The sequence below is a fragment of the Schistocerca americana genome, chromosome 9 (genome assembly GCF_021461395.2).
Source record: "Schistocerca americana isolate TAMUIC-IGC-003095 chromosome 9, iqSchAmer2.1, whole genome shotgun sequence".
In the NCBI taxonomy this organism is placed as follows: domain Eukaryota; kingdom Metazoa; phylum Arthropoda; class Insecta; order Orthoptera; family Acrididae; genus Schistocerca; species Schistocerca americana.
This window is the reverse complement of record NC_060127.1, coordinates 123,759,397-123,779,413: the sequence shown is the minus strand read 5'-3', so window position 1 is coordinate 123,779,413 and position 20,017 is coordinate 123,759,397. Positions and strand designations below refer to the sequence as shown.

General features: G+C 45.0%; 1 protein-coding gene and 1 non-coding gene across 2 annotated transcripts in view; one reads left to right on the top strand and one right to left on the bottom strand.

Annotated features, from left to right (window-relative positions):
• The window catches only part of LOC124551165 (poly [ADP-ribose] polymerase tankyrase-1-like), a 91,541-nt gene that overhangs the window by 32,394 nt on the left and 39,130 nt on the right, over positions 1-20,017 (top strand). The window contains exons 3-4 of the mRNA XM_047126143.1: positions 986-1,562; positions 10,577-10,714. Coding sequence (XP_046982099.1) covers positions 986-1,562; positions 10,577-10,714 — 715 coding nt within the window. The remainder of the gene's footprint in view (positions 1-985; positions 1,563-10,576; positions 10,715-20,017) is intronic.
• Positions 9,956-10,030, bottom strand: Trnas-cga. The gene has a single exon. It is a non-coding gene; the product is annotated as a tRNA-Ser (tRNA).

Genomic DNA, 20,017 nt, shown 5'->3' with positions numbered 1-20,017 from the left:
ATGTTGAACTTCCAATGGTAATTGTAGGCGATGAAGCTTTTCCTCTCAAAACATACTTGATGGGATCATATCTCGGCAGGAACTTAACAAATGACAAGGCTATTTTTAATTTATCGTTTGAGTCGGGTAAGAAGAATATCCGAAAATGCATTTGGTATATTGAAACAGAAATTTCGAATATTTAGAAGAATCCTTCAGGGAGATCCTAATAACCTTACAATGATTGTGACGGCTGCGTGTGCACTGTACAACTTTATTCGAAAAATGGAAGGTTGTAGGGTGCTCGAACAGATGATGGATCTAAAGGAAACTGCTTAGGGATCCAGAAGATCATCAGATCTTCGAAACCAACCTGGAATACGTGGGAGATCAACAGACGCTGCATTTGCTGTACGAGAACAACTCAAAAAATTCCTGAATCATCCACAAGGGACTGTGGAATGGGAAGAACACGTCACCTTGGCGATATAACGATGACATAAACCAAACATCTGTTTGTAAAATAAAAAGTAAATAAATATCTTTCGGGTATTAAAACTTGTATAGTTTTTTTCTTACCTTTGGCTTTTAGATCTGTTGCAATTGTCTTCCAAACTCTGTCTTTGTACTCGATATTCCTGTAGTTTTCACTTCCCTGATCGTAAAGTACAGGAAACTTACGAACTTGTTCTATTAGTCGTTCCACATCCATGTTTTGTACACAGAACTGTCTTGCGCAGTTGCACAGCTCACAAGACAATTCTACCGTCAGGCCGTGTCCGTCACTGAAAAGTTAAACACGGCAAATCCCGCCCGGCCCGGCTCCGGCCCGTTGACGTTCCCCGTGCACGGCCCGGTCAAGTGGGGCCCGCTACATTCGTTTTAATGATGTATTTCGTTGTCCAGGTGACGGCCGATACTCGGACGTGTCTCGGTACGGACACGGTCCGGACATGTGTGTCCCGACCTTATGGGAAGAGAGCTGCTCAGTGACGCCGTGTTTCAGACTCGTCCACCGTGTCAGCAGTCGGTGAGGACGGGGAGACGGCGGCCGCGGACCTGGCTGACCTGCTGGACGCGAGTAGCGGCGCTGTGGTGACTCTGGTGGCGGGCGAGACGCGCCTGGTGGCGCACAGGGCTGTCCTCGCCGCCAGGTGCCCCGTGTTAGCCGCCATTTTTGTCCACGACGCGCCGAAGGCCAGCGGCGGCCAGGTCAGCGTCGCGGACGTGGAGGGCCCGGCGCTGCGCCACCTCGTGGCCTACTGCTACACCCTCCGGGCCCCCCAGCTGCGCGGCACGGCCCACCAGCTGCTGGCCGCCGCTGACAAGTTCGGCTTGCCAGCTCTCAAGTCTGCCTGCGAGCAGCAGGTGGCCGCGCAGCTGTCTGCGGAGACTGCGGCGGCTGCAGCTGTGGTCGCAGTCAGGCACGGCACTGACAGCCACAGGCAGGCCGTCGTGGCCTTCGTAAAGGCCCACCTGCTCCACGTGATGGCCACCCGGGGTTGGGCAGAGGCGATGCGAAGCCACCCCGAGGACTTGCTGGAAGTGATTCGGCTGCTGTCTCGTCCGTCAAACGAGACCGAGTAAGTATCCGACGAGCCACCCTTCTGCAGTTTTACAGATGTGTGCATTTCCATACCTACAGTTTTTGCTACTAAGTTTCCCCAGATGAGCCAGTGCTCTAAAATACACCACCATAGATCATTACGGTTTTATCGACATTTCAGTCCACAGTTCGTGGTCTAGTGGCTAGCATCGGTGCCTCCGGATCGGAGGGTCCCGGGTTCGATTCCTGGCCGGATTGCCGATTTTCTCTGCCCAGGGACTGGGTGTTTGTGTTGTCCTCATAATTTCATCATCATTGTCATCATTCATGACAGTAACTAGAATGGATTGGGTAAAAATTGGACTGTGCAAAAATTGGGACTGTGTAGTTGAGGGCCCTACAAACCAAACATCGCCACTGACATGTCGTAATAAGGTCATCAAATGTCTGAACGGAGCAGTGTTTACCAACAAATAAGTTATCAACTGTTTTGATCTACATCTACATCTACACGATTACTCCGCAATTCACATTTAAGTGCTTGGCAGAGGGTTCATCGAACCACAATCATACTACCTCTCTACCATTCCACTCCCGAACAGCGCGCGGGAAAAACGAACACCTAAACCTTTCTGTCCGAGCTCTGATTTCTCTTATTTTATTTTGATGATCATTCCTACCTATGGAGATTGGGCTCAACAAAATATTTTCGCATTCAGAAGAGAAAGTTGGTGACTGAAATTTCGTAAATAGATCTCGCCGCGACAAAAAACGTCTTTGCTTTAATGACTTCCATCCCAACTCGCGTATCATATCTGCCACACTCTCTCCCTTATTACGTGAAAATACAAAACGAGCTGCCCTTTTTGCACCCTGTCGATGTCCTCCGTCAATCCCACCTGGTAAGGATCCCACACCGTGCAGCAATATTCTAACAGAGGACGAACGAGTGTAGTGTAAGCTGTCTCTTTAGTGGACTTGTTGCATCTTCTAAGTGTCCTGCCAATGAAACGCAACCTTTGGCTCGCCTTCCCCACAATATTATCTATGTGGTCTTTCCAACTGAAGTTGTTCGTAATTTTAACACCCCAGTACTTAGTTGAATTGACAGCCTTGAGAATTGTACTATTTATCGAGTAATCGAATTCCAACGGATTTCTTTTGGAACTCATGTGGATCACCTCACACTTTTCGTTATTTAGTGTCAACTGCCACCTGCCACACCGTACAGCAATCTTTTCTAAATCGCTTTGCAACTGATACTGGTCTTCGGATGACCTTACTAGATGGTAAATTACAGCATCATCTGCGAACAACCTAAGAGATCTGCTCAGATTCTCACCCAGGTCATTTATATAGATCAGGAACAGCCGAGGTCCCAGGACGCTTCCCTGGGGAACACCTGATATCACTTCAGTTTTACTCGATGATTTGCCGTCTATTACTATGAACTGCGACCTTCCTGACAGGAAATCACGAATCCAGTCCCGCAACTGAGACATTACCCCATAGGCCCGCAGCTTTATTAGAAGTCGCTTGTGAGGAACGGTGTCAAAAGCTTTCCGGAAATCTAGAAATACGGAATCAACTTGAGATCCACTGTCGATAGCGGCCATTACTTCGTGCGAATAAAGAGCTAGCTGCGTTGCACAATAACGATGTTTTCTGAAACCATGCTGATTACGTATCAATAGATCGTTCCCTTCAAGGTGATTCATAATGTTTGGATACAGTATATGCTCCAAAACCCTACTGCAAACCGACGTCAATGATATAGGTCTGTAGTTCGATGGATTGCTCCTATTACCCTTCTTAAACACTGGTGCGACCTGCGCAATTTTCCAATCTGTAGGTACAGATCTATCGGTGAGCGAGCGGTTGTATATGATTGCTAAGAAGGGAGCTATTGTATCAGCGTAATCTGAAAGGAACCTAATCGGTATACAGTCTGGACCTGAAGACTTGCCCGTATCAAGCAATTTGAGTTGCTTCGCAACCCCTAAGGTATCTACTTCTAAGAAACTCATGCTAGCAGCTGATCGTGTTTCAAATTCTGGAATATTCCATTCGTCTTCCCTGGTGAAGGAATTTCGGAAAACTGCGTTCAATAACTCTGCTTTAGTGGCACAGTCGTCGGTAACAGTATCATCGGCACTGCGCAGCAAAGGTATTGACTGCGTTTTGCCGCTTGTGTACTTTACATACGACCAGAATTTCTTCGGATTTTCTACCAAATTTCGAGACAATGTTTCGTTGTGGAACCTATTAAAGGCATCTCGCATTGAAGTCCGTGACAAATTTCGCGCGTCTGTAAATTTTAGCCAATCTTCGGGATTTCGCGTTCTTCTGAACTTTACATGCTTTTTCCGTTGCCTCTGGCTGGTTCAAATGGCTCTGAGCACTATGGGACTTAACATCTGTGGTCATCAGTCCCCTAGAACTTAGAACTACTTAAACCTACCCAACCTAAGGACATCACACACATCCATGCCCGAGGCAGGATTCGAACCTGCGACCGTAGCAGCCGCGCGGTTCCGGACTGGGCGCCTGAACCGCTAGACCACCGCGGCCGGCCGTTGCATCTGCAACAGCGTTCGGACCTGTTTTGTGTACCATGGGGGATCAGGTCCATCTCTTACCAATTTATGAGGTATGAATCTCTCAATTGCTATGAAACTTCCTGGTAGATTAAAACTGTGTACCGGACCGAGACTCGAACTCGGGACCTTTGCCTTTTGCGGGCAAGTGCTCTACCAACTGAGCTACCGGATCACGACACACGGCCCGTCCTTACAGCTTTCCTTCTGTCAGTACCTCGTCTCCTACCTTCCAAATTTTACAGAAGCTCTCCTGCGAACCTTGCGGAGGCCCTAGTCACACGACATATATATTTATTTATTCCTTTCCCTCAGCCCATATTCACCTACTACTTCTCCTTCTCTTCTTTTTCCAACTATCGAATTCCAGTCCCCTAGCATAATTAAATTTTTGTCTCCCTTAACTATCTGAATAATTTCTTTTAGCTAATAGTATGTTTCCTCAATCTTCTCCTTATCAGCGGAGCTAGTTGTCATATAAAGTTGTACTATTGTGGTGAGTGTGGCTATGTGTCAATCTTGGCTACAATAATGCATTCACCGTGCTGTTCATAGTAGCTTATCTGCATTCCTTATTCATTATGAATCGTACTACTGAATTACCCCCATTTGATTTTGTATTTGTAACACTGTATTCGGCTGACCAGAAGTCCTGTTCTTCCTGCCTCAGAACTTCACTAATTCCCACTATATCTAACTTTAACCCATCGATTTCCTTTTTTAAATCATCTAACCTACCTGGCCAATTAAGGGATCTGACATTCCATGCTCTGATGAATAGAACGCCAGTTTTGTTTCTCCTGATAACGACATACCCCCGGTAGTTCCCCCCCCCCCCCCCCCCTCAAGAGATCCGAATGGGGGTTCATTTGATCTCCGTAACATTTTACCCAAGAGGATGCCATCATCATTTAACCACACAGTAGAGCTACATCCCCTCGGGAAAAATTACAGCTGTAGTTTCCCCTTGCTTTCAGCCATTCGCAGTACCACCACAGCAAGGTCATATTGGTGGTTTTAACAAGGCTAGATCAGTCAGTCATCCAGATTATTGCGCCTGCAACTACTGAAGAGGCTGCTGCCCCTCTTCAGGAGCCACACGTTTATCTGACCTCTCAACAGATACCACTTATTTGTGCTTGCACCTCTGGTATGGCTATCTGTATTGCTGAGGCACACAAGGATCCCCACCAATGCCAAAATATATGGTTCATGGGGAAGATAATACACTACCTAAATTAAATAGAGTCCCTTCAGTAATTCCTGATCGTCATCTACTTCATTGCCTCAGGCTTCACAAGTTTTTGAATGGTCAGCTTATTGTAAAAACAATTTCTCATACAGCTTCTGTTCCCATCTTCAGGATCTACGTGATAGGCTTCATTTTGAGTCAATCGTAAATTCATAGCACAATAACGTCCCACACCTTCAATACCATATGCGAATGTCTCAATTGGTTAGTGTCATTAAATATTGCTTCTATAGTATTCACACAACTTTTAACTGTTTATTTTCTTTTGCCATGACGATACTGCTTCATTATTAGCTCATTAATGAATTATATGTTTAATTATACTATCATCCACACTCCTCTCACAGTTGTTTCTACTTGTCACAACATTACATACAAACTTCCGTCAAGTGGCTTACGTAGTATAGCTCCCGTGTCAAAAATTCCTACTGTGCTTTTGCACTGCACTGAGAGAATAACTGCCAGTCCCATACTTCGTAACGTCTTACCTCGAGCGCATTAGTAGCATTAATTTAGTAACTACTGATACAATATATGTGGTCTACTGACAAACCTACAGTAGTCACGTGACTGAGCACACAATATGAATAAACTTATTTTTATATACCCTTACAATAGCCACATTCAAATGACACGGGTGAAATGCTGACCTTCAAAGTGGAACTCGAAGCTGCAGCAATTCACGTCTGCAGACAACCCACAGAGGCGACTACACGACTAAAAGGAAATCGCCTATTTTCGACGTCAACGTGCAACACCCACGCTGCGGCATAAGCTGTGGAGGGCAAATGAAACGTGTTGAATGAACGAGGAAACAGTACAGTCGCTACCACAGTGTAGAAAGGGAGCGATTTATCTGACGTCCAAACAAGCACGAGCATTGGCTTTCCGGCCAAGAAACATTTTCGAAACTGCCAAGTTTGTAAACTGTATGTGTGCTATCGAGTTATTATTTCCAAAAAGGAAAGTTTTCTCTATTGTGGGTAGTGCTCTTTAGTGGTAATGGAAAAATCCATTTTGATAAGAGGAAATTAACTGGAGTGCCATTAATTAAAAGAAGCAGCCAAGTAAAAAGAATGATATGACAGCAAACGATAAGTACCACAGTCTCGCAGTTCTCCTAACTGAGACATAGACAAGTTGGCAGGCAAGGCTAATGTTGTTGAAATGAAACATTGGTTCATATACTGACGATACCTTTACATAGATAAGTACTTTACACACCTTGAAAATATCTTTCAAGTTCAACTGCCTACCACAAAATCATTCGAGAGAGCGACCATTAAGAGCGATCGACAAGAGCGGAGACACCGGAAGAGAGCGGGCCTCAGGAGAGAGAGAGATATCGAGAGAGACCGATCCAGACTCCGATCGTGTTTATATACAAATAGACAACTGAAGGCAACTCCACTGTCATTCTTACTCAGTCTCTTACTGCTCTGGAAGTCTCTTGCGGGGGAAAATGTTCGAGAGACTTCGCTGCGCACCTTTCTGGTGCGACCGATCGCACCAAATTTGGTTGTTGACGCCGCTTGCGTTGCATTTGATGCATTATTATCAATTAAAAAATACAGTTGCTCTCTTTCGCTAGTTTTGACATCTGTATGCTCTCTCACATTTAAGAATTAATTGCAATTTTACATTATAAGACAACTTAGAAATAATACGCGGAATTCATACAAAAATACGACCTTTCTGACGTAGGTTTTCATAAATTATTCAGTTTTGGGACTGAAATTTATTTACAAATGAAAAGAAACATTTCACCGTCCTGGTTAAAGCACAACCTGCGTGGCATAATGGCGCAATCAAAAACAGGTCCGGGTTCGATTCCCGGCGGGATCGGGGATTTTCTCTGCCTCGTGATGACTGGGTGTCGTGTGCTGTCCTTAGGTTAGTTAGGTTTAAGTAGTTCTAAGTTCTAGGTGACTGATGACCATAGATATTAAGTCCCATAGTGCTCAGCGCCATTTGAACCATTTCCAAAACAGGTGCCAAGGGAACTGTGGTGCATTGCGTGTCATGGATGACAGTGGTGAATGATGGCTGCAGAGACGTGTATGAGCTGACAGATATGCAGCCATTGAGCAGTTGACTGCCCAGATGAACTAAGGGGATATCAAAAGTGCTTATTCAATGATCACTCAGCGAATGTTGGTGCATATGGTCCTGCTGTTCATCAGTGACAAAGGATGGAAGTAGCATGGGAGCACCAGAACTAGGTGTACACTGAATGGCGACAGGTGGCTATTTCGGAGAATGTTTCCGTTGCACTCATTGGATGAACTCGTCATTCTGGAAGGCACAAAGGATCGGCACAAGTATGCATCTACCCTTGGGGATCATGTCCACCCCTACAAGCTGTTTTTTCTTTCCTCGTCATGATTGCATCTACCAGTAGGACAATGCAACTTGTCACACAGCTCGCAGTATATCTACATGGTGTGAAGAGCATCAGGGTGAGTGGCCTGTAATCCCCTCGCCATGAAACTAGCGGATTTCAAACCAAACGAGAATGTACGGGACCACTTTCATCAGACAGTCTGTGCCACGGATTGTCAACTGAGAAACTAAGCACAGACGGCCACGGCATGACAGCAAGTGTCTCTTGGAGCCTTTTGGAACGTCATTGGTTCTCTTCCTGCATGTCTCGCAGTTGCCCATGCGGTTATTTAGCCTATTCAGTGTTTTGACAGGTGATCATATTAATGTAACTGGACAGTGTTGCATGTATATAACAAAGAGTTTAGGGGTACGACTGCAAACATTTTTATTGATGACTGAGGTTAGTGAATGCACAATATTATGCGGTATTTAATTCATTTGCAGTCTAATAATAACAAATATTAGGAATAATATGGTTTTAGGTTGGTTAGTATGTCCAAGTAGATGTGTCAAGAGCAGCAAGTCAGGTGCTGAAGTGTGGTCATGTGGATGCAAAATGTTTAGTCTGTACTGGCAAGTGTAGTCCACTTAATGGTGCAGCAGTTGTGGCCATGCGAAAACATCAGGAAGTACATTATGTGACTTATTTTTGGGAATACTGTTAGACACAGAGGAAAAATAACTAGCACACAGGAGTGGGTAGACGTTAAGGTATCAATGATCACAATATCTGCTCTTTATACCCATTTCCAAGCGTAAATGTATATATGCGTTGTCTCTGTTTTCTTTACTGACCTTACTTAGACACTTTGCAGTCAAATGATATTCAACATTCGCCTGTTCATTGAGGGTGCTCGTTGGCTAATATTAATCAAATACAGGCTGTTGTGTACATAGTTCCGTGTAGTCAGCGCGTACACAACTTTCCCACTAGAGCGCGCCCCGCTAAGCACAACAGCGCAGGCGCAGCGCTCGTCCGTCTCCGCACTACAAGATGGCGCTGCCACAGACATGGACCAAATTCTGCTTCCGCCGATCGTCGTATTAATATGTAACGCAGCCAATGAGATTGCTGCTTACGTAGAACCTTTTCTCCTCGTGGATCACACTCGCGCAGTGGTACATAAACGCGCGAGGTATTACAACGAGTGTACAGACCTCCAGTTAGTCAGTCTGCATTAGTCTGTACCAGTCTGCCTTTGTCTGCACCAGTCTGTACCAGTCTGCATTAGTCTGTACCAGTCTGTACGAGTTCTACGTTTGTCTGTACCAGTCTATAGTCAAGTTTCAGTCTGCACCTAATAAGATTACCATATTAGTGTACATAGCAATGACGATAAATGTATAGACACTTGTTAAGTATCAGAGATATATGTGAGAATAAGATTAACATACCAATACCAAAGGAACTTCAGATTGTCAATTGTAAATAGCATCCAGAACCAAGTTAAGTAATTTTTATGTTTGTTATTATTTTAATAAATGTGTGTGAAAATTAATCAAGTTCTGTTTAAAGTTGGTCACTGTCAATCTGCTACTCCAAGCGTACAAGTGGCATTACATCGTCGGACCTAACGGCAGAAGATAAACACGCCACGATAAGACAACGAGACATATCGCTGACACTCGCCTGCTTCGTTCGAGCTACTAGTCAAATAATTTGATGGTGTGTGTACTGAAGGTATTACAGTACGCACACCACACAGGCAGTGGGAAATGTTTCAATTTCTGTGATAATAATTCTTGCAACAATTAAATGGTTTACTGGTATGGCTTCATAATATCGCTAATTTTGTACCCCTTGCTTCCCTGGACGCCCTCCCCACTAGTTCAAAAGCTGCTCTCCTCGTTTTGCACCTGTGGCTTTACAGCCCGTCCGTGACACATGTGCTGGGAACGTCATTCAGTGACTACAGTGTCCAGTCAGTTTATTTAAAGTTGTTCCAGTTCTAGTTTCTGTTTTATTGTTGTTTTTATGTATTCAAACTGTGCTGTACAATAGTTATATCACTCCACGATAACTGTTGACCCTTGTATATACCTCTCATTTGCATATTATTTTGTACAACATGTATTTTGGTGTGCAACGGAATTGTTGTGAGAATCTGAGGAGAAGCAGTGTGTGAAGTAGAACGATATTTTCACTCTGCAGCGGAGTGTGCGATGATATGAAACTTTCTGGCAGATCAAAACTGTGTGCCGGACCGAGACTCGAACTCGGGACCTTTGCCTTTCGAGGGCAAGTGCTCTACCAACTGAGCTACCCAAGCACGACTCACGCCCCGTCCTCACAGCTTTACTTCTGCCAGTACCTCGTCTCCTACCTTCCGGCACACAGTTTTGATCTGCCAGAAAGTTTCGTATGAGCACACACTCCGATGCAGAGTGAAAACCTCATTCTGGAAACATCCGCCAGGCTGTGGTTAAGCCATGTCTCCGCAATATCCTTTCTTTCAGGAGTGCTAGTTCTGCAGGTTTCGCAGGAGAGCTTCTGTAAAGTTTGGAAGGTTGGAGACGATGTACTGGCAGAAGTAAAGCTTTGAGGACGGGGCGTGAGTCGTGCTTGGGGAACTCAGTTGGTAGAGCACCTGCCTGCGAAAGGCAAAGGTCCCGAGTTCGAGTCTCGGTCCGGCACACAGTTTTAGCCTGCCAAAAAGTTTCAGTGTCTGAAGTGATTAGCTCGATGGCAAGGCATTCACCTTTGTGGTCACACTACAGTCGTTGTTCCATTGTTAAGAATGACAATCCGTTAGCAGTAGTTCTTGTAGTGAGGTGCCCCCCGGCCTCCTCGCTAACACGGTGTCTCCCTCGGTCCAGCTCTCCAGCCACTGGAGACAGCAGGGCCACGGCGGCTACCAGCTCCAGCGAGAGCAGCAGCACTCCCATGGCAACCGCGCCACCAGTGGAAGCCTACACCACTCCACCTCCTGGTGACGCTGAAGTCTCTCGCATGAGGTGAGTTCCGTCGCGACGTCTGTACGTTTTCCACTTTAACAGGGGGCGTCAGCCAGTAGTTACAGACAAAAAATCACACACCATTTTATTGCATTTTTTAATAAGGGAGAGGGGAGACTCTTAACAGTACTTGTTTCAGTCGATCTCTACATACTTCTTTGCGTTCACAGAGTCAGTAGCATCCAGCTTGAAGATTAAATGTCAACCTTTGAATAACCATGTATATTTCTCAATTCACCATTAGATTAGATTAGATTACATCCGTAATTCCGTGGATTCTGTTAAACGCCTTGATAGCTTCAGGTTGGATGAGTCAGATATCATGGTGAGTTTTGACGTCGTTTCCTTGTTTACGAGGGTACCCCTGCGAGAGTCACTAGAATTGATTAGTCAGACGTTTGACGAGAAGACCACTGCACTTTTTAGGCATGTCTTGACTTCCACGTATTTTCTTTTTAATGGAGAATACTGCGAACAAACGGAGGGAGTCGTCATGGGTAGCCCACTCTCACCGGTGGTAGCGAATTTGTACATGGAGAACTTCGAGGAGGAAGTCGTGTCGTCATCCGAATGGAAACCTACTTGCTTTTTCCGTTACGTGGACGACACGTTCGTCAACTGGCCACATGGTATGGATAAGCTCCTTGACTTCCTTACACATCTAAACTCCATACACCCCAACATCAAATTCACTATGGAGACTGAAACGGAGGGTAAATTACCTTTCCTTGACATCTTGGTCAAGAGAAGGGCTGACGGCACCCTAGGTCATGGGGTGTATCGGAAGACAACGCACACTGATCCGTATTTGCATACAGACAGCTGCCACCACCCTTCACAGAGGAATGGGGCACTTAAAACGCTTGTACATAGGGCACGCACTATCTCCGACGCAGAGAGTCTACCCCAGGAATTGGAACATCTGAGAACTGTATTTCGAAAAAATGGGTACTCAGAGTGGCAGATTCAACGTGCTCTCCGCCCAACCACTACAGCACAACCTGTGGAGATGGATGAAATCACGAGGAGGAGGTAGGCACTGCGTTTATTCCATATACAGGCGCACTCTCGGGGAAAATCGCTCGCATTTTGAAGAAACACCCGGTCGGAACTGTGTTTTGTCCTACGAATAAAACTCGTGCATTGGTGGGGATCGCCAAAGATGACCTCGATTTGAGGAAGGCCGGCGTGTACCAGATTCCGTGTCAATGTGGCAAGTCGTATATTGGTCAGACGATGCGTACCGTCGAGGATCGATGCCGTGATCACCAGAGGCACACTCGACTGATGTATCCGAGCAAGTCGGCGGTCGCTGAACATTGTTTGTCGGAAAATCACGCTATGGAGTATGAACGCTCGAGGATTCTGGTACAGACGTCGAGATACTGGTACAGCGTTGTTAGAGAGGCCATCGAAATTCGCACCAATGACGACCTCATAAACCGTGACTGTGGCTATAATCTTAGCAAGGCTTGGGAACCAGCGATTGGGTTAATCAAGAGTAATTCGAGCAAACGTATAGTTGTGACGACCACGGTGGACAGAGCCATTACTCCGACGTCATCTCAGACGCCGTCGCAATCTGTTCCACCGCGCGAACGTGGCGCGGGGCGCGGACAGCGGAGGGAGCGACCCGCGGGAGGAGGGTATTTAAATCGGCCGCCGCCGCGACCGAACCCAGTTCCCTCCGAGGAGTCATAGCGTACGGATCTCCGTGCCGGCACGTTCACAGGAGCTCAGTCCGTCAGTTCACCTGATGATGGAGACATGTATGATCGCCGAAATATTGTGCCCGTTGGACACTAGACCGTCAGTACGCCCGTGGATATTTTGATTACATTAGATTAGTACTTGTTCCATAGATCATGACTACGACACTTCGTAATGATGTGGAACGAGTCAGGTTAATAAAAGGTGTCTATACAAGATTTTACATTAGACAAAATATTGCATGACACTCAATATTTGTAATTATTTTTTGTTATGGGGTTTGGGAAATTACCCACTTACTATATCCAAAAATTCATCTAATGAGTAGAAGGAGTTGCCATTAAGAAATTCTTTTAATTTCCTTTTAAATGCTATATGGCTATCTGTCAGACTTTTTATGCTATTAGGTAAGTGACCAAAGACTTTTGTGGCAGCATAATTTACCCCCTTCTGAGCCAAAGTTAGATTTAACCTTGAGTAGTGAAGATCATCCTTTCTCCTAGTGATGAAGCCATGTACACTGCTATTACTTTTGAATTCATTCGGATCGTTAATAACAAATTTCATAAGTGAATATATATATATATATATAATGTGAGGTTACAGTGAAGATTTCTAGCTCTTTAAATAAGTGTCTGCAGGATGATCTTGGATGAGCTCCAGCAGTTATTCTGATTACACGCCTTTGTGCAATGAACACTCTTTTACTCAGTGATAAGTTACCCCAGAATATGATGCCATACGAAAGCACAGAATGAAAATAGGCGTGGTAAGCTAATTTACTCAGATGTATATCGCCAAAATTTGCAATGACCCTAATAGCATAAGTAGCTGAACTCAAACGTTTCAGCAGATCCTCAGTGTGTTTTTTTTTCAGTTCAACCCCTCATCAATGCATACACCTAGAATATTCTACCTTAGCTGCCAATTTCTGATCGAAGTCTATATTTATTAATGGGGTCATTCCATTTACTGCGTGGAACTGTATATACTGTGTTTTGTCAAAGTTTAATGAGAGCCCATTTGCAGAGAACCACTTAATGATTTTCTGAAAAACATCATTTACAATTTCACCAGTTAATTCTTTTCTGTCGGGTGTGATAGCTATACTTGTATCATCGGCAAAAAGTACCAGCTTTGAATCTTCGTGAATATAGAATGGCAAGTCTTTAATATATATTAAAAACAGCAGAGGACCCAAGACCGAACCTTCCAGCACCCCATTCTTGATTGTTCCCCAGTTTGAGAATTCACCAGTTTTTTGCATATTATGTGAACCGTTTATTTCAACTTTCTGCACTCTTCCAGTTAGGTATGATTTAAACCATTTGAGCACTGCCCCATTCATACCACAGTACTTGGGCTTATCTGGAAGTATTCCATGATTTACACAATCAAAAGTCTTTGATAGATCACAGAAAATCCCAATGGGTGACTTCAGGTTACTCAGAACATTTAATATTTCATTTGTGAAAGTATCTATAGCATTTTCCGTTGAACAACCCTTCTGGAAACTAAACTGACATGTTGTTAAAACTTTATTTTTACAAAGGTGTGAAGCTACTCTACAATACATTACTTTTTCAAGAATTTTGGATAAGGCAGTCAGAAGAGAGATTGGGCAGTGGTTGTTGACATCAGACGTATCCCCTTTTTTATACAGTGGTTTAACAATGGCATACTTCAGTCTATCTGGGAAAATACACTGCTTCAGAGAGCTATTACATATGTGGCTAAGAATCCCACTTATTTATTGGGAACAAGCTTTTATTATCCTGCTGGAAATGCCATCAATTCCATGTGAGCTTTTAGTCTTGAGAGAGTTTATTATCTTCCTAATGTGGGTGTGTAAATTGCCTCCAAAAATGTTCAAATGTGTGTGAAATCTTATGGGACTTAACTGCTAAGGTCATCAGTCCCTAAGCTTACACACTACTTAAGCTAAATTATTCCAAGGACAAACACACACCCATGCCCGAGGGAAGACTCGAACCTCTGCCGGGACAGGCCGCACAGTCCACGACTGCAGCGTCCTAGACCACTCGGCTGATTCTGCGCGGCAAATTGCCTCCCCTCTGTTGTTTTATAGTATGCAACGTTTGTAAACAACACCAGGTCTTGACAGACCATGTTTATCCGTTGCCTGGCCCTTATCCTCGTGGGTCATTAAAGTACCAACACGAAGGAAAAAGGCTTGCTACAGTCAGCTATTGCTTCAGTGGCTGAAACTGGTGGAGGCTGAAAAACTGGCCATGGATGGAAGGTCACTGAAACATAATTGTTTGGTGTTATATTGAAACGTCCCCTTAGAAAAATTTATGAATGACTGTGCTGATAAACCTCTTACGTTATTTGATTTTCAAACAGCTGAGCAGAACTGAAAGTACTCAGACATTTCTCTCTTCACTTATTCTGATCAACACTAAACTGACACAATATTTTTAGCGCAACGCAGTCTGACTTTCAATAATCCCTACAAAAGAATGGCCCTGACTAACATTAACCTATATCTTTCACGAATCACTTACCTCACAAAAATCTTAGTTACTCGAACTACTGCAATACAGCGAGCGCCACTACTGCCAGCTAAACAAAAGATTCTAACTAATGAAGGCACTAACTACTGATAGGCACACTCAGCAAATGAAAGATTTTGATAGAGAACAAACAATGTATTTACCTTAATAGTGTTCAAAAGTCATTATATGCTCTCTCTGATAGACACACGTCCAGATCATCTGCTCCGCCACCTCACCCCCCCCACATCCGCCACTGCTGGCGGCTCACCTCCAACTGCGCAACGCTACGCGCTGTTAACAGCCAACTGCCCAATAGCGAATATTACAACGATGCCAACCAGACACAGATTGCACAAAGCACAACCAGTGATTTTCATACAGAGCGCTAGGTGACGTTACCAACATAAAAAAACCTAAACAGCCTACTTACAATATATCTGCTTCTAGAGCAGGACAATAGATTTTTTGTATTCTAGGATATGTAAATTGAGTCTTTGTTGTTGTGGGAAATGAGGCACAAGTGGCTGGACAGAAATGACACGTTGGATGGCGCCAGTGTGTTTGGCACGAAAGCAATGGCTCCCGCTGTGCACGGACATAGACGTCACCTGCTTTTTGTGTTGAGTCATCTGGCTGGCCTCTTGACGCCACCTGTGCAGCCTCTGGTTTGTTTGTCACACATCCACATCACAACTCGGTGTCCGGAATGCGTGGCGTTTGGCGCTGCCGCCATCTCGGTTCCAGGGGAGAACTGGCTGCAATCCCAGTGTGCTCTCTCGGCACGCAGCTCTCGCTGGCCGTTTCTTGGGTCACCAGTAGTGTCAGGAAGCGACCTCACACAACATCCTATCACTGGTACAATTTACCCATTCGTATTCTTATTTCCCATTTTTTCGTAGTTTGTATTATTTCGCAGTCTTTCTTGCATCCTTCTACAGCCCGGTTCTCGATAGAAGCTGCAGACACTATCGGAGGATCATAGTACCACTTAAGTACCTCTAAAGGTTCTTGCCGGTCCACCGTGACATTGAATGCCGCCTGGTGGGGTTGCGAGCACATGATGCGGTAGCAAAAGTATGTAAGCAGAGCAGACGCGGAAGGGGGAACACACCAGCGACGATAGGGGCTGCAAATGGGAAAGTCCATTGAGACAAGCGACTTTGACAAAGAGCAGGTTAAACTACTGGCCATTTAAATTGCTACACCACGAAGATGACGTGCTAGAGACGCGAAATTTAACCGACGGGAAGAAGATGCTGTGATATGCAAATGATTAGCTTTTCAGAGCATTCACACAAGGCTGGCGCCGGTGGCGACACCTACAACGTGTCGACATGAGGGAAGTTTCCAAACGATTTCTCATACACAAACAACAGTTGATCGGCGTTGCCTGGTGAAACGTTGTTGTGATGCCTCGTGTAAGGAAGAGAAATGCGTACCATCACGTTTCCGACTTTGATATACGTCGGATTGTAGCCTATCGCGATTACGGTTTATCGTATCGCGACATTGCTGCTCCCGTTGATCGAGATACAATGACTGTTAGCAGAATATGAAATCGGTGGGATCAGGAGGGTAATACGGAACGCCGTGCTGGATACCAACGGCCTCGTATCACTATCAGTCGAGATGACAGGCGTCTTATCCGCATGGCTGTAACTGATCGTGCAGGCACGTCTCGATCCCTGAGTCAACAGATGGGGACGTTTGCAAGACAACAACCATCTGCACGATTAGTTCGACGACGTTTGCAGCAGCATTATCAGCTCGGAGACCATGGCTGCGGTTACCCTTGACACTACATCACAGACAGGAGCGTTTGCGATGGTGTACTCAACGACGAATCTGGGTGCACGAATGGCAAAACGTCATTTTTTCGGATGAATCCAGGTTCTGTTTACAGCATCATGATGGTCACATCCGTGTTTGGCGATATTGTGGTGAATGCACATTGGAAGCGTGTATTCGTCATCGCCGTACTGGCATATCATCCGGCGTGATGGTATGGGGTGCCATTGGTTACACGTCTCGATCGCCTCTTGTTCGTATTGACGGCACTTTCAACAGTGGACGTTACACTTCAGATGTGTTACGACCCGTGGCTCTATTCCTCATTTGATCCCTGCGAAACCCTACATTTCAGCAGGATAATGCACGACCGCATGCTGCAGGTCCTGTACGGGCCTTTCTGGATATAGAAAATGTTCGACTGCTGCTCTGGCCAGCACATTCTCCAGATGTCTCACCAATTGAAACCGTCTGGGCAATGGTGGCCGAGCAACTGGCTCTTCAGATTACGCAGTCACGCCCCAGAACGTGGGGCTCGGAGGCCTGTCTGCTCTGTAAAGTAACGTAGATAGCGATCTGTGGCATCTGTGCCGAAAGAGCACAATGCAGGCGTATGCTGATGTGCTTCGGAGTACACCATTCATGATACATTGTTGGACATGCAGCTCTGCAGGAGACCACCCATACGTGTTCAAATTTTGACCCAGCTACATAGTCAATTACGATAGCAGTGGGCACACAATCTTAGGAATTCGACCGTCGATCAATCGAAACGAGTCGGCTCTTCGGGTGAATCACAGTTTTCTTACACTGGGTCCCTGGTCGTCTCCATTAACGCCGTCTTCGAGGTGAACGGCGGCTCGAAACGTGCAGCGCGCTACGGGCGCAGGCTGTTGGCAGCAGTATTACCCTGGTCTAGGAGTAGCGTCTTTGATTCATAATAAAAACGTCTTCGGTCCCGGATTCGATCCCCGCCACTGGCTAAATGTTGATAAATAATCAGCACTGGCGGCCGAAGACTTCCGGCATATGAAGTCAGCCTCATTCTGCCAACGGCCTTGTCAAAGAGGGCGGAGGAGCGGATAGAGGTTCAGGGAACTCTCTTGTCCTAGGGGTGGGAAATTGCCCCTAAAGACGGAAGAATCAGCAATGATCAACGACATGAGGATGCAGAAGGCAATGGAAACCACTGCATTAAGGACACGTAACGTGTATCCGCAGGACGTGTGGCCTGTAATTGAAGAAGTGTCATAATGATCTCTCCATTGGCAAAAGTCCCCCATTCGGATCTCCGGGAGGGGACTGGCAAGGGGGAGGTTACCATGAGAAAAAGATTGAATAATCAACGAAAAGATAACGTTCTACGAATCGGGGCGTGGAATGTCAGAAGCTTGAAAGTGGTAGGGAAACTAGAAAATCTGGAAAGGGAAATGCAAAGGCTCAATCTAGATATAGTAGGGGTCAGTGATGTGAAGTGGAAGGAAGACAAGGATTTCTGGTCAGATGAGTATCGGGTAATATCAACAGCAGCAGAAAATTGTATAACAGGTTTAGGATTCGTTATGATTAGGAAGGTAGGGCAGAGGGTGTGTTACTGTGAACAGTTCAGTGACCGGGTTGTTCTAATCAGAATCAACAGCAGATCAACTCCGACAACGATAGTTCAGGTATACATGCCGACGTCGCAAGCTGAAGATGAACAGATAGAGAAAATGTATGAGTATATTGAAAGGGTAATGCAGTATGTAAAGGGGGACGAAAATCTAATAGTCAGCCGGCTGGAGTGGCCGAGCGGTTAAAGGCGCTACAGTCTGGAACCGCACGACCTCTACGGTCGCAGGTTCGAATCCTGCCTCGGGCATGGATGTGTGTGATGTCCTTAGGTTAGTTAGGTTTAAGTAGTTCTAAGTTCTAGGGGACTTATGACCACAGCAGTTGAGTCCCATAGTGCTCAGAGCCATTTGAACCACTTTTTCTAATAGTCATGGGCGACTGGAATGCAGTTGTAGGGGAAGGAGTAGAAGAAAAGGTTACAAAAGAATATTGGCTTGGGACAAGGAATGAAAGAGGAGAAAGACTAATTCAGTTCTGTAACAAGTTTCAGCTAGTAATAGCGAATACCCTGTTCAAGAATCACAAGAGGAGGAGGTGTACTTGGAAAAGGCCGGGAGATACGGGAAGATTTCAATTAGATTACATCATGGTCAGACAGAGATTCCGAAATCAGATACTGGATTGTAAGGCGTACCCAGGAGCAGATAAAGACTCAGATCACAATAAAGTAGTGATGAAGAGTAGGCTGAAGTTCAAGACATTAGTCAGGAAGAATCATTACGCAAAGAAGTGGGATACGGAAGTACTAAGGAATGACGAGATACGTTTGAAGTTCTCTAACGCTATAGATACAGCAATAAGGAATAGCGCAGTAGGAGGTACAGTTGAAGAGGAATGGACATCTCTAAAAAGGGCCATCACAGAAATTGGGAAGGAAAACATGGGTACAAAGAAGGTAGCTGCGAAGAAACCACGGGTAACAGGAGAAATACTTCAGTTGATTGATGAAAGGAGGAAGTACAAACATGTTCCAGGAAAATCAGGAATACAGAAATACAAGTCGCTGAGGAATGAAATAAATAAGAAGTGCAGGGAAGCTAAGACGAAATGGCTGCAGGAAAAATGTAAAGACATCGAAAAAGATATGACTGTCGGAAGGACAGACTCAGCATACAGGAAAGTCAAAACAACCTTTGGTGACATTAAAAGCAGCGGTGGTAACATTAAGAGTGCAACGGTAATTCCACTGTTAAATGCAGAGGAGAGAGAAGATAGGTGGAAAGAATACATTGAAAGACTCTATGAGGCTGAAGATTTGTCTGATGTGATAGAAGAAGAAACAGAACTCGATTTAGAAGAGATAGGAGATTCAGTATTTGAATCGGAATTTAAAAGAGCTTACGGTCAAATAAGGCAGAAGGGATAGATAACATTCCATCAGAATTTCTAAAATCATTGGGGGAAGTGGCAACAAAACAACTATTCACGTTGGTGTGTAGAATATATGAGTCTGGCGACATACCATCTGACTTTCGGAAAAGCATCATCCACACAATTCCGAAGACGGCAAGAGCTGATAAGTGCGAGAATTATCGCACAATCAGCTTAACAGCTCATGCATCGAAGCTGCTTACAAGAATAATATACAGAAGAATGGAAAAGAAAATTGAGAATGCGCTAGGTGACGATCAGTTTGGCTTTAGGAAAAGTAAAGGGACGAGAGAGGCAATTC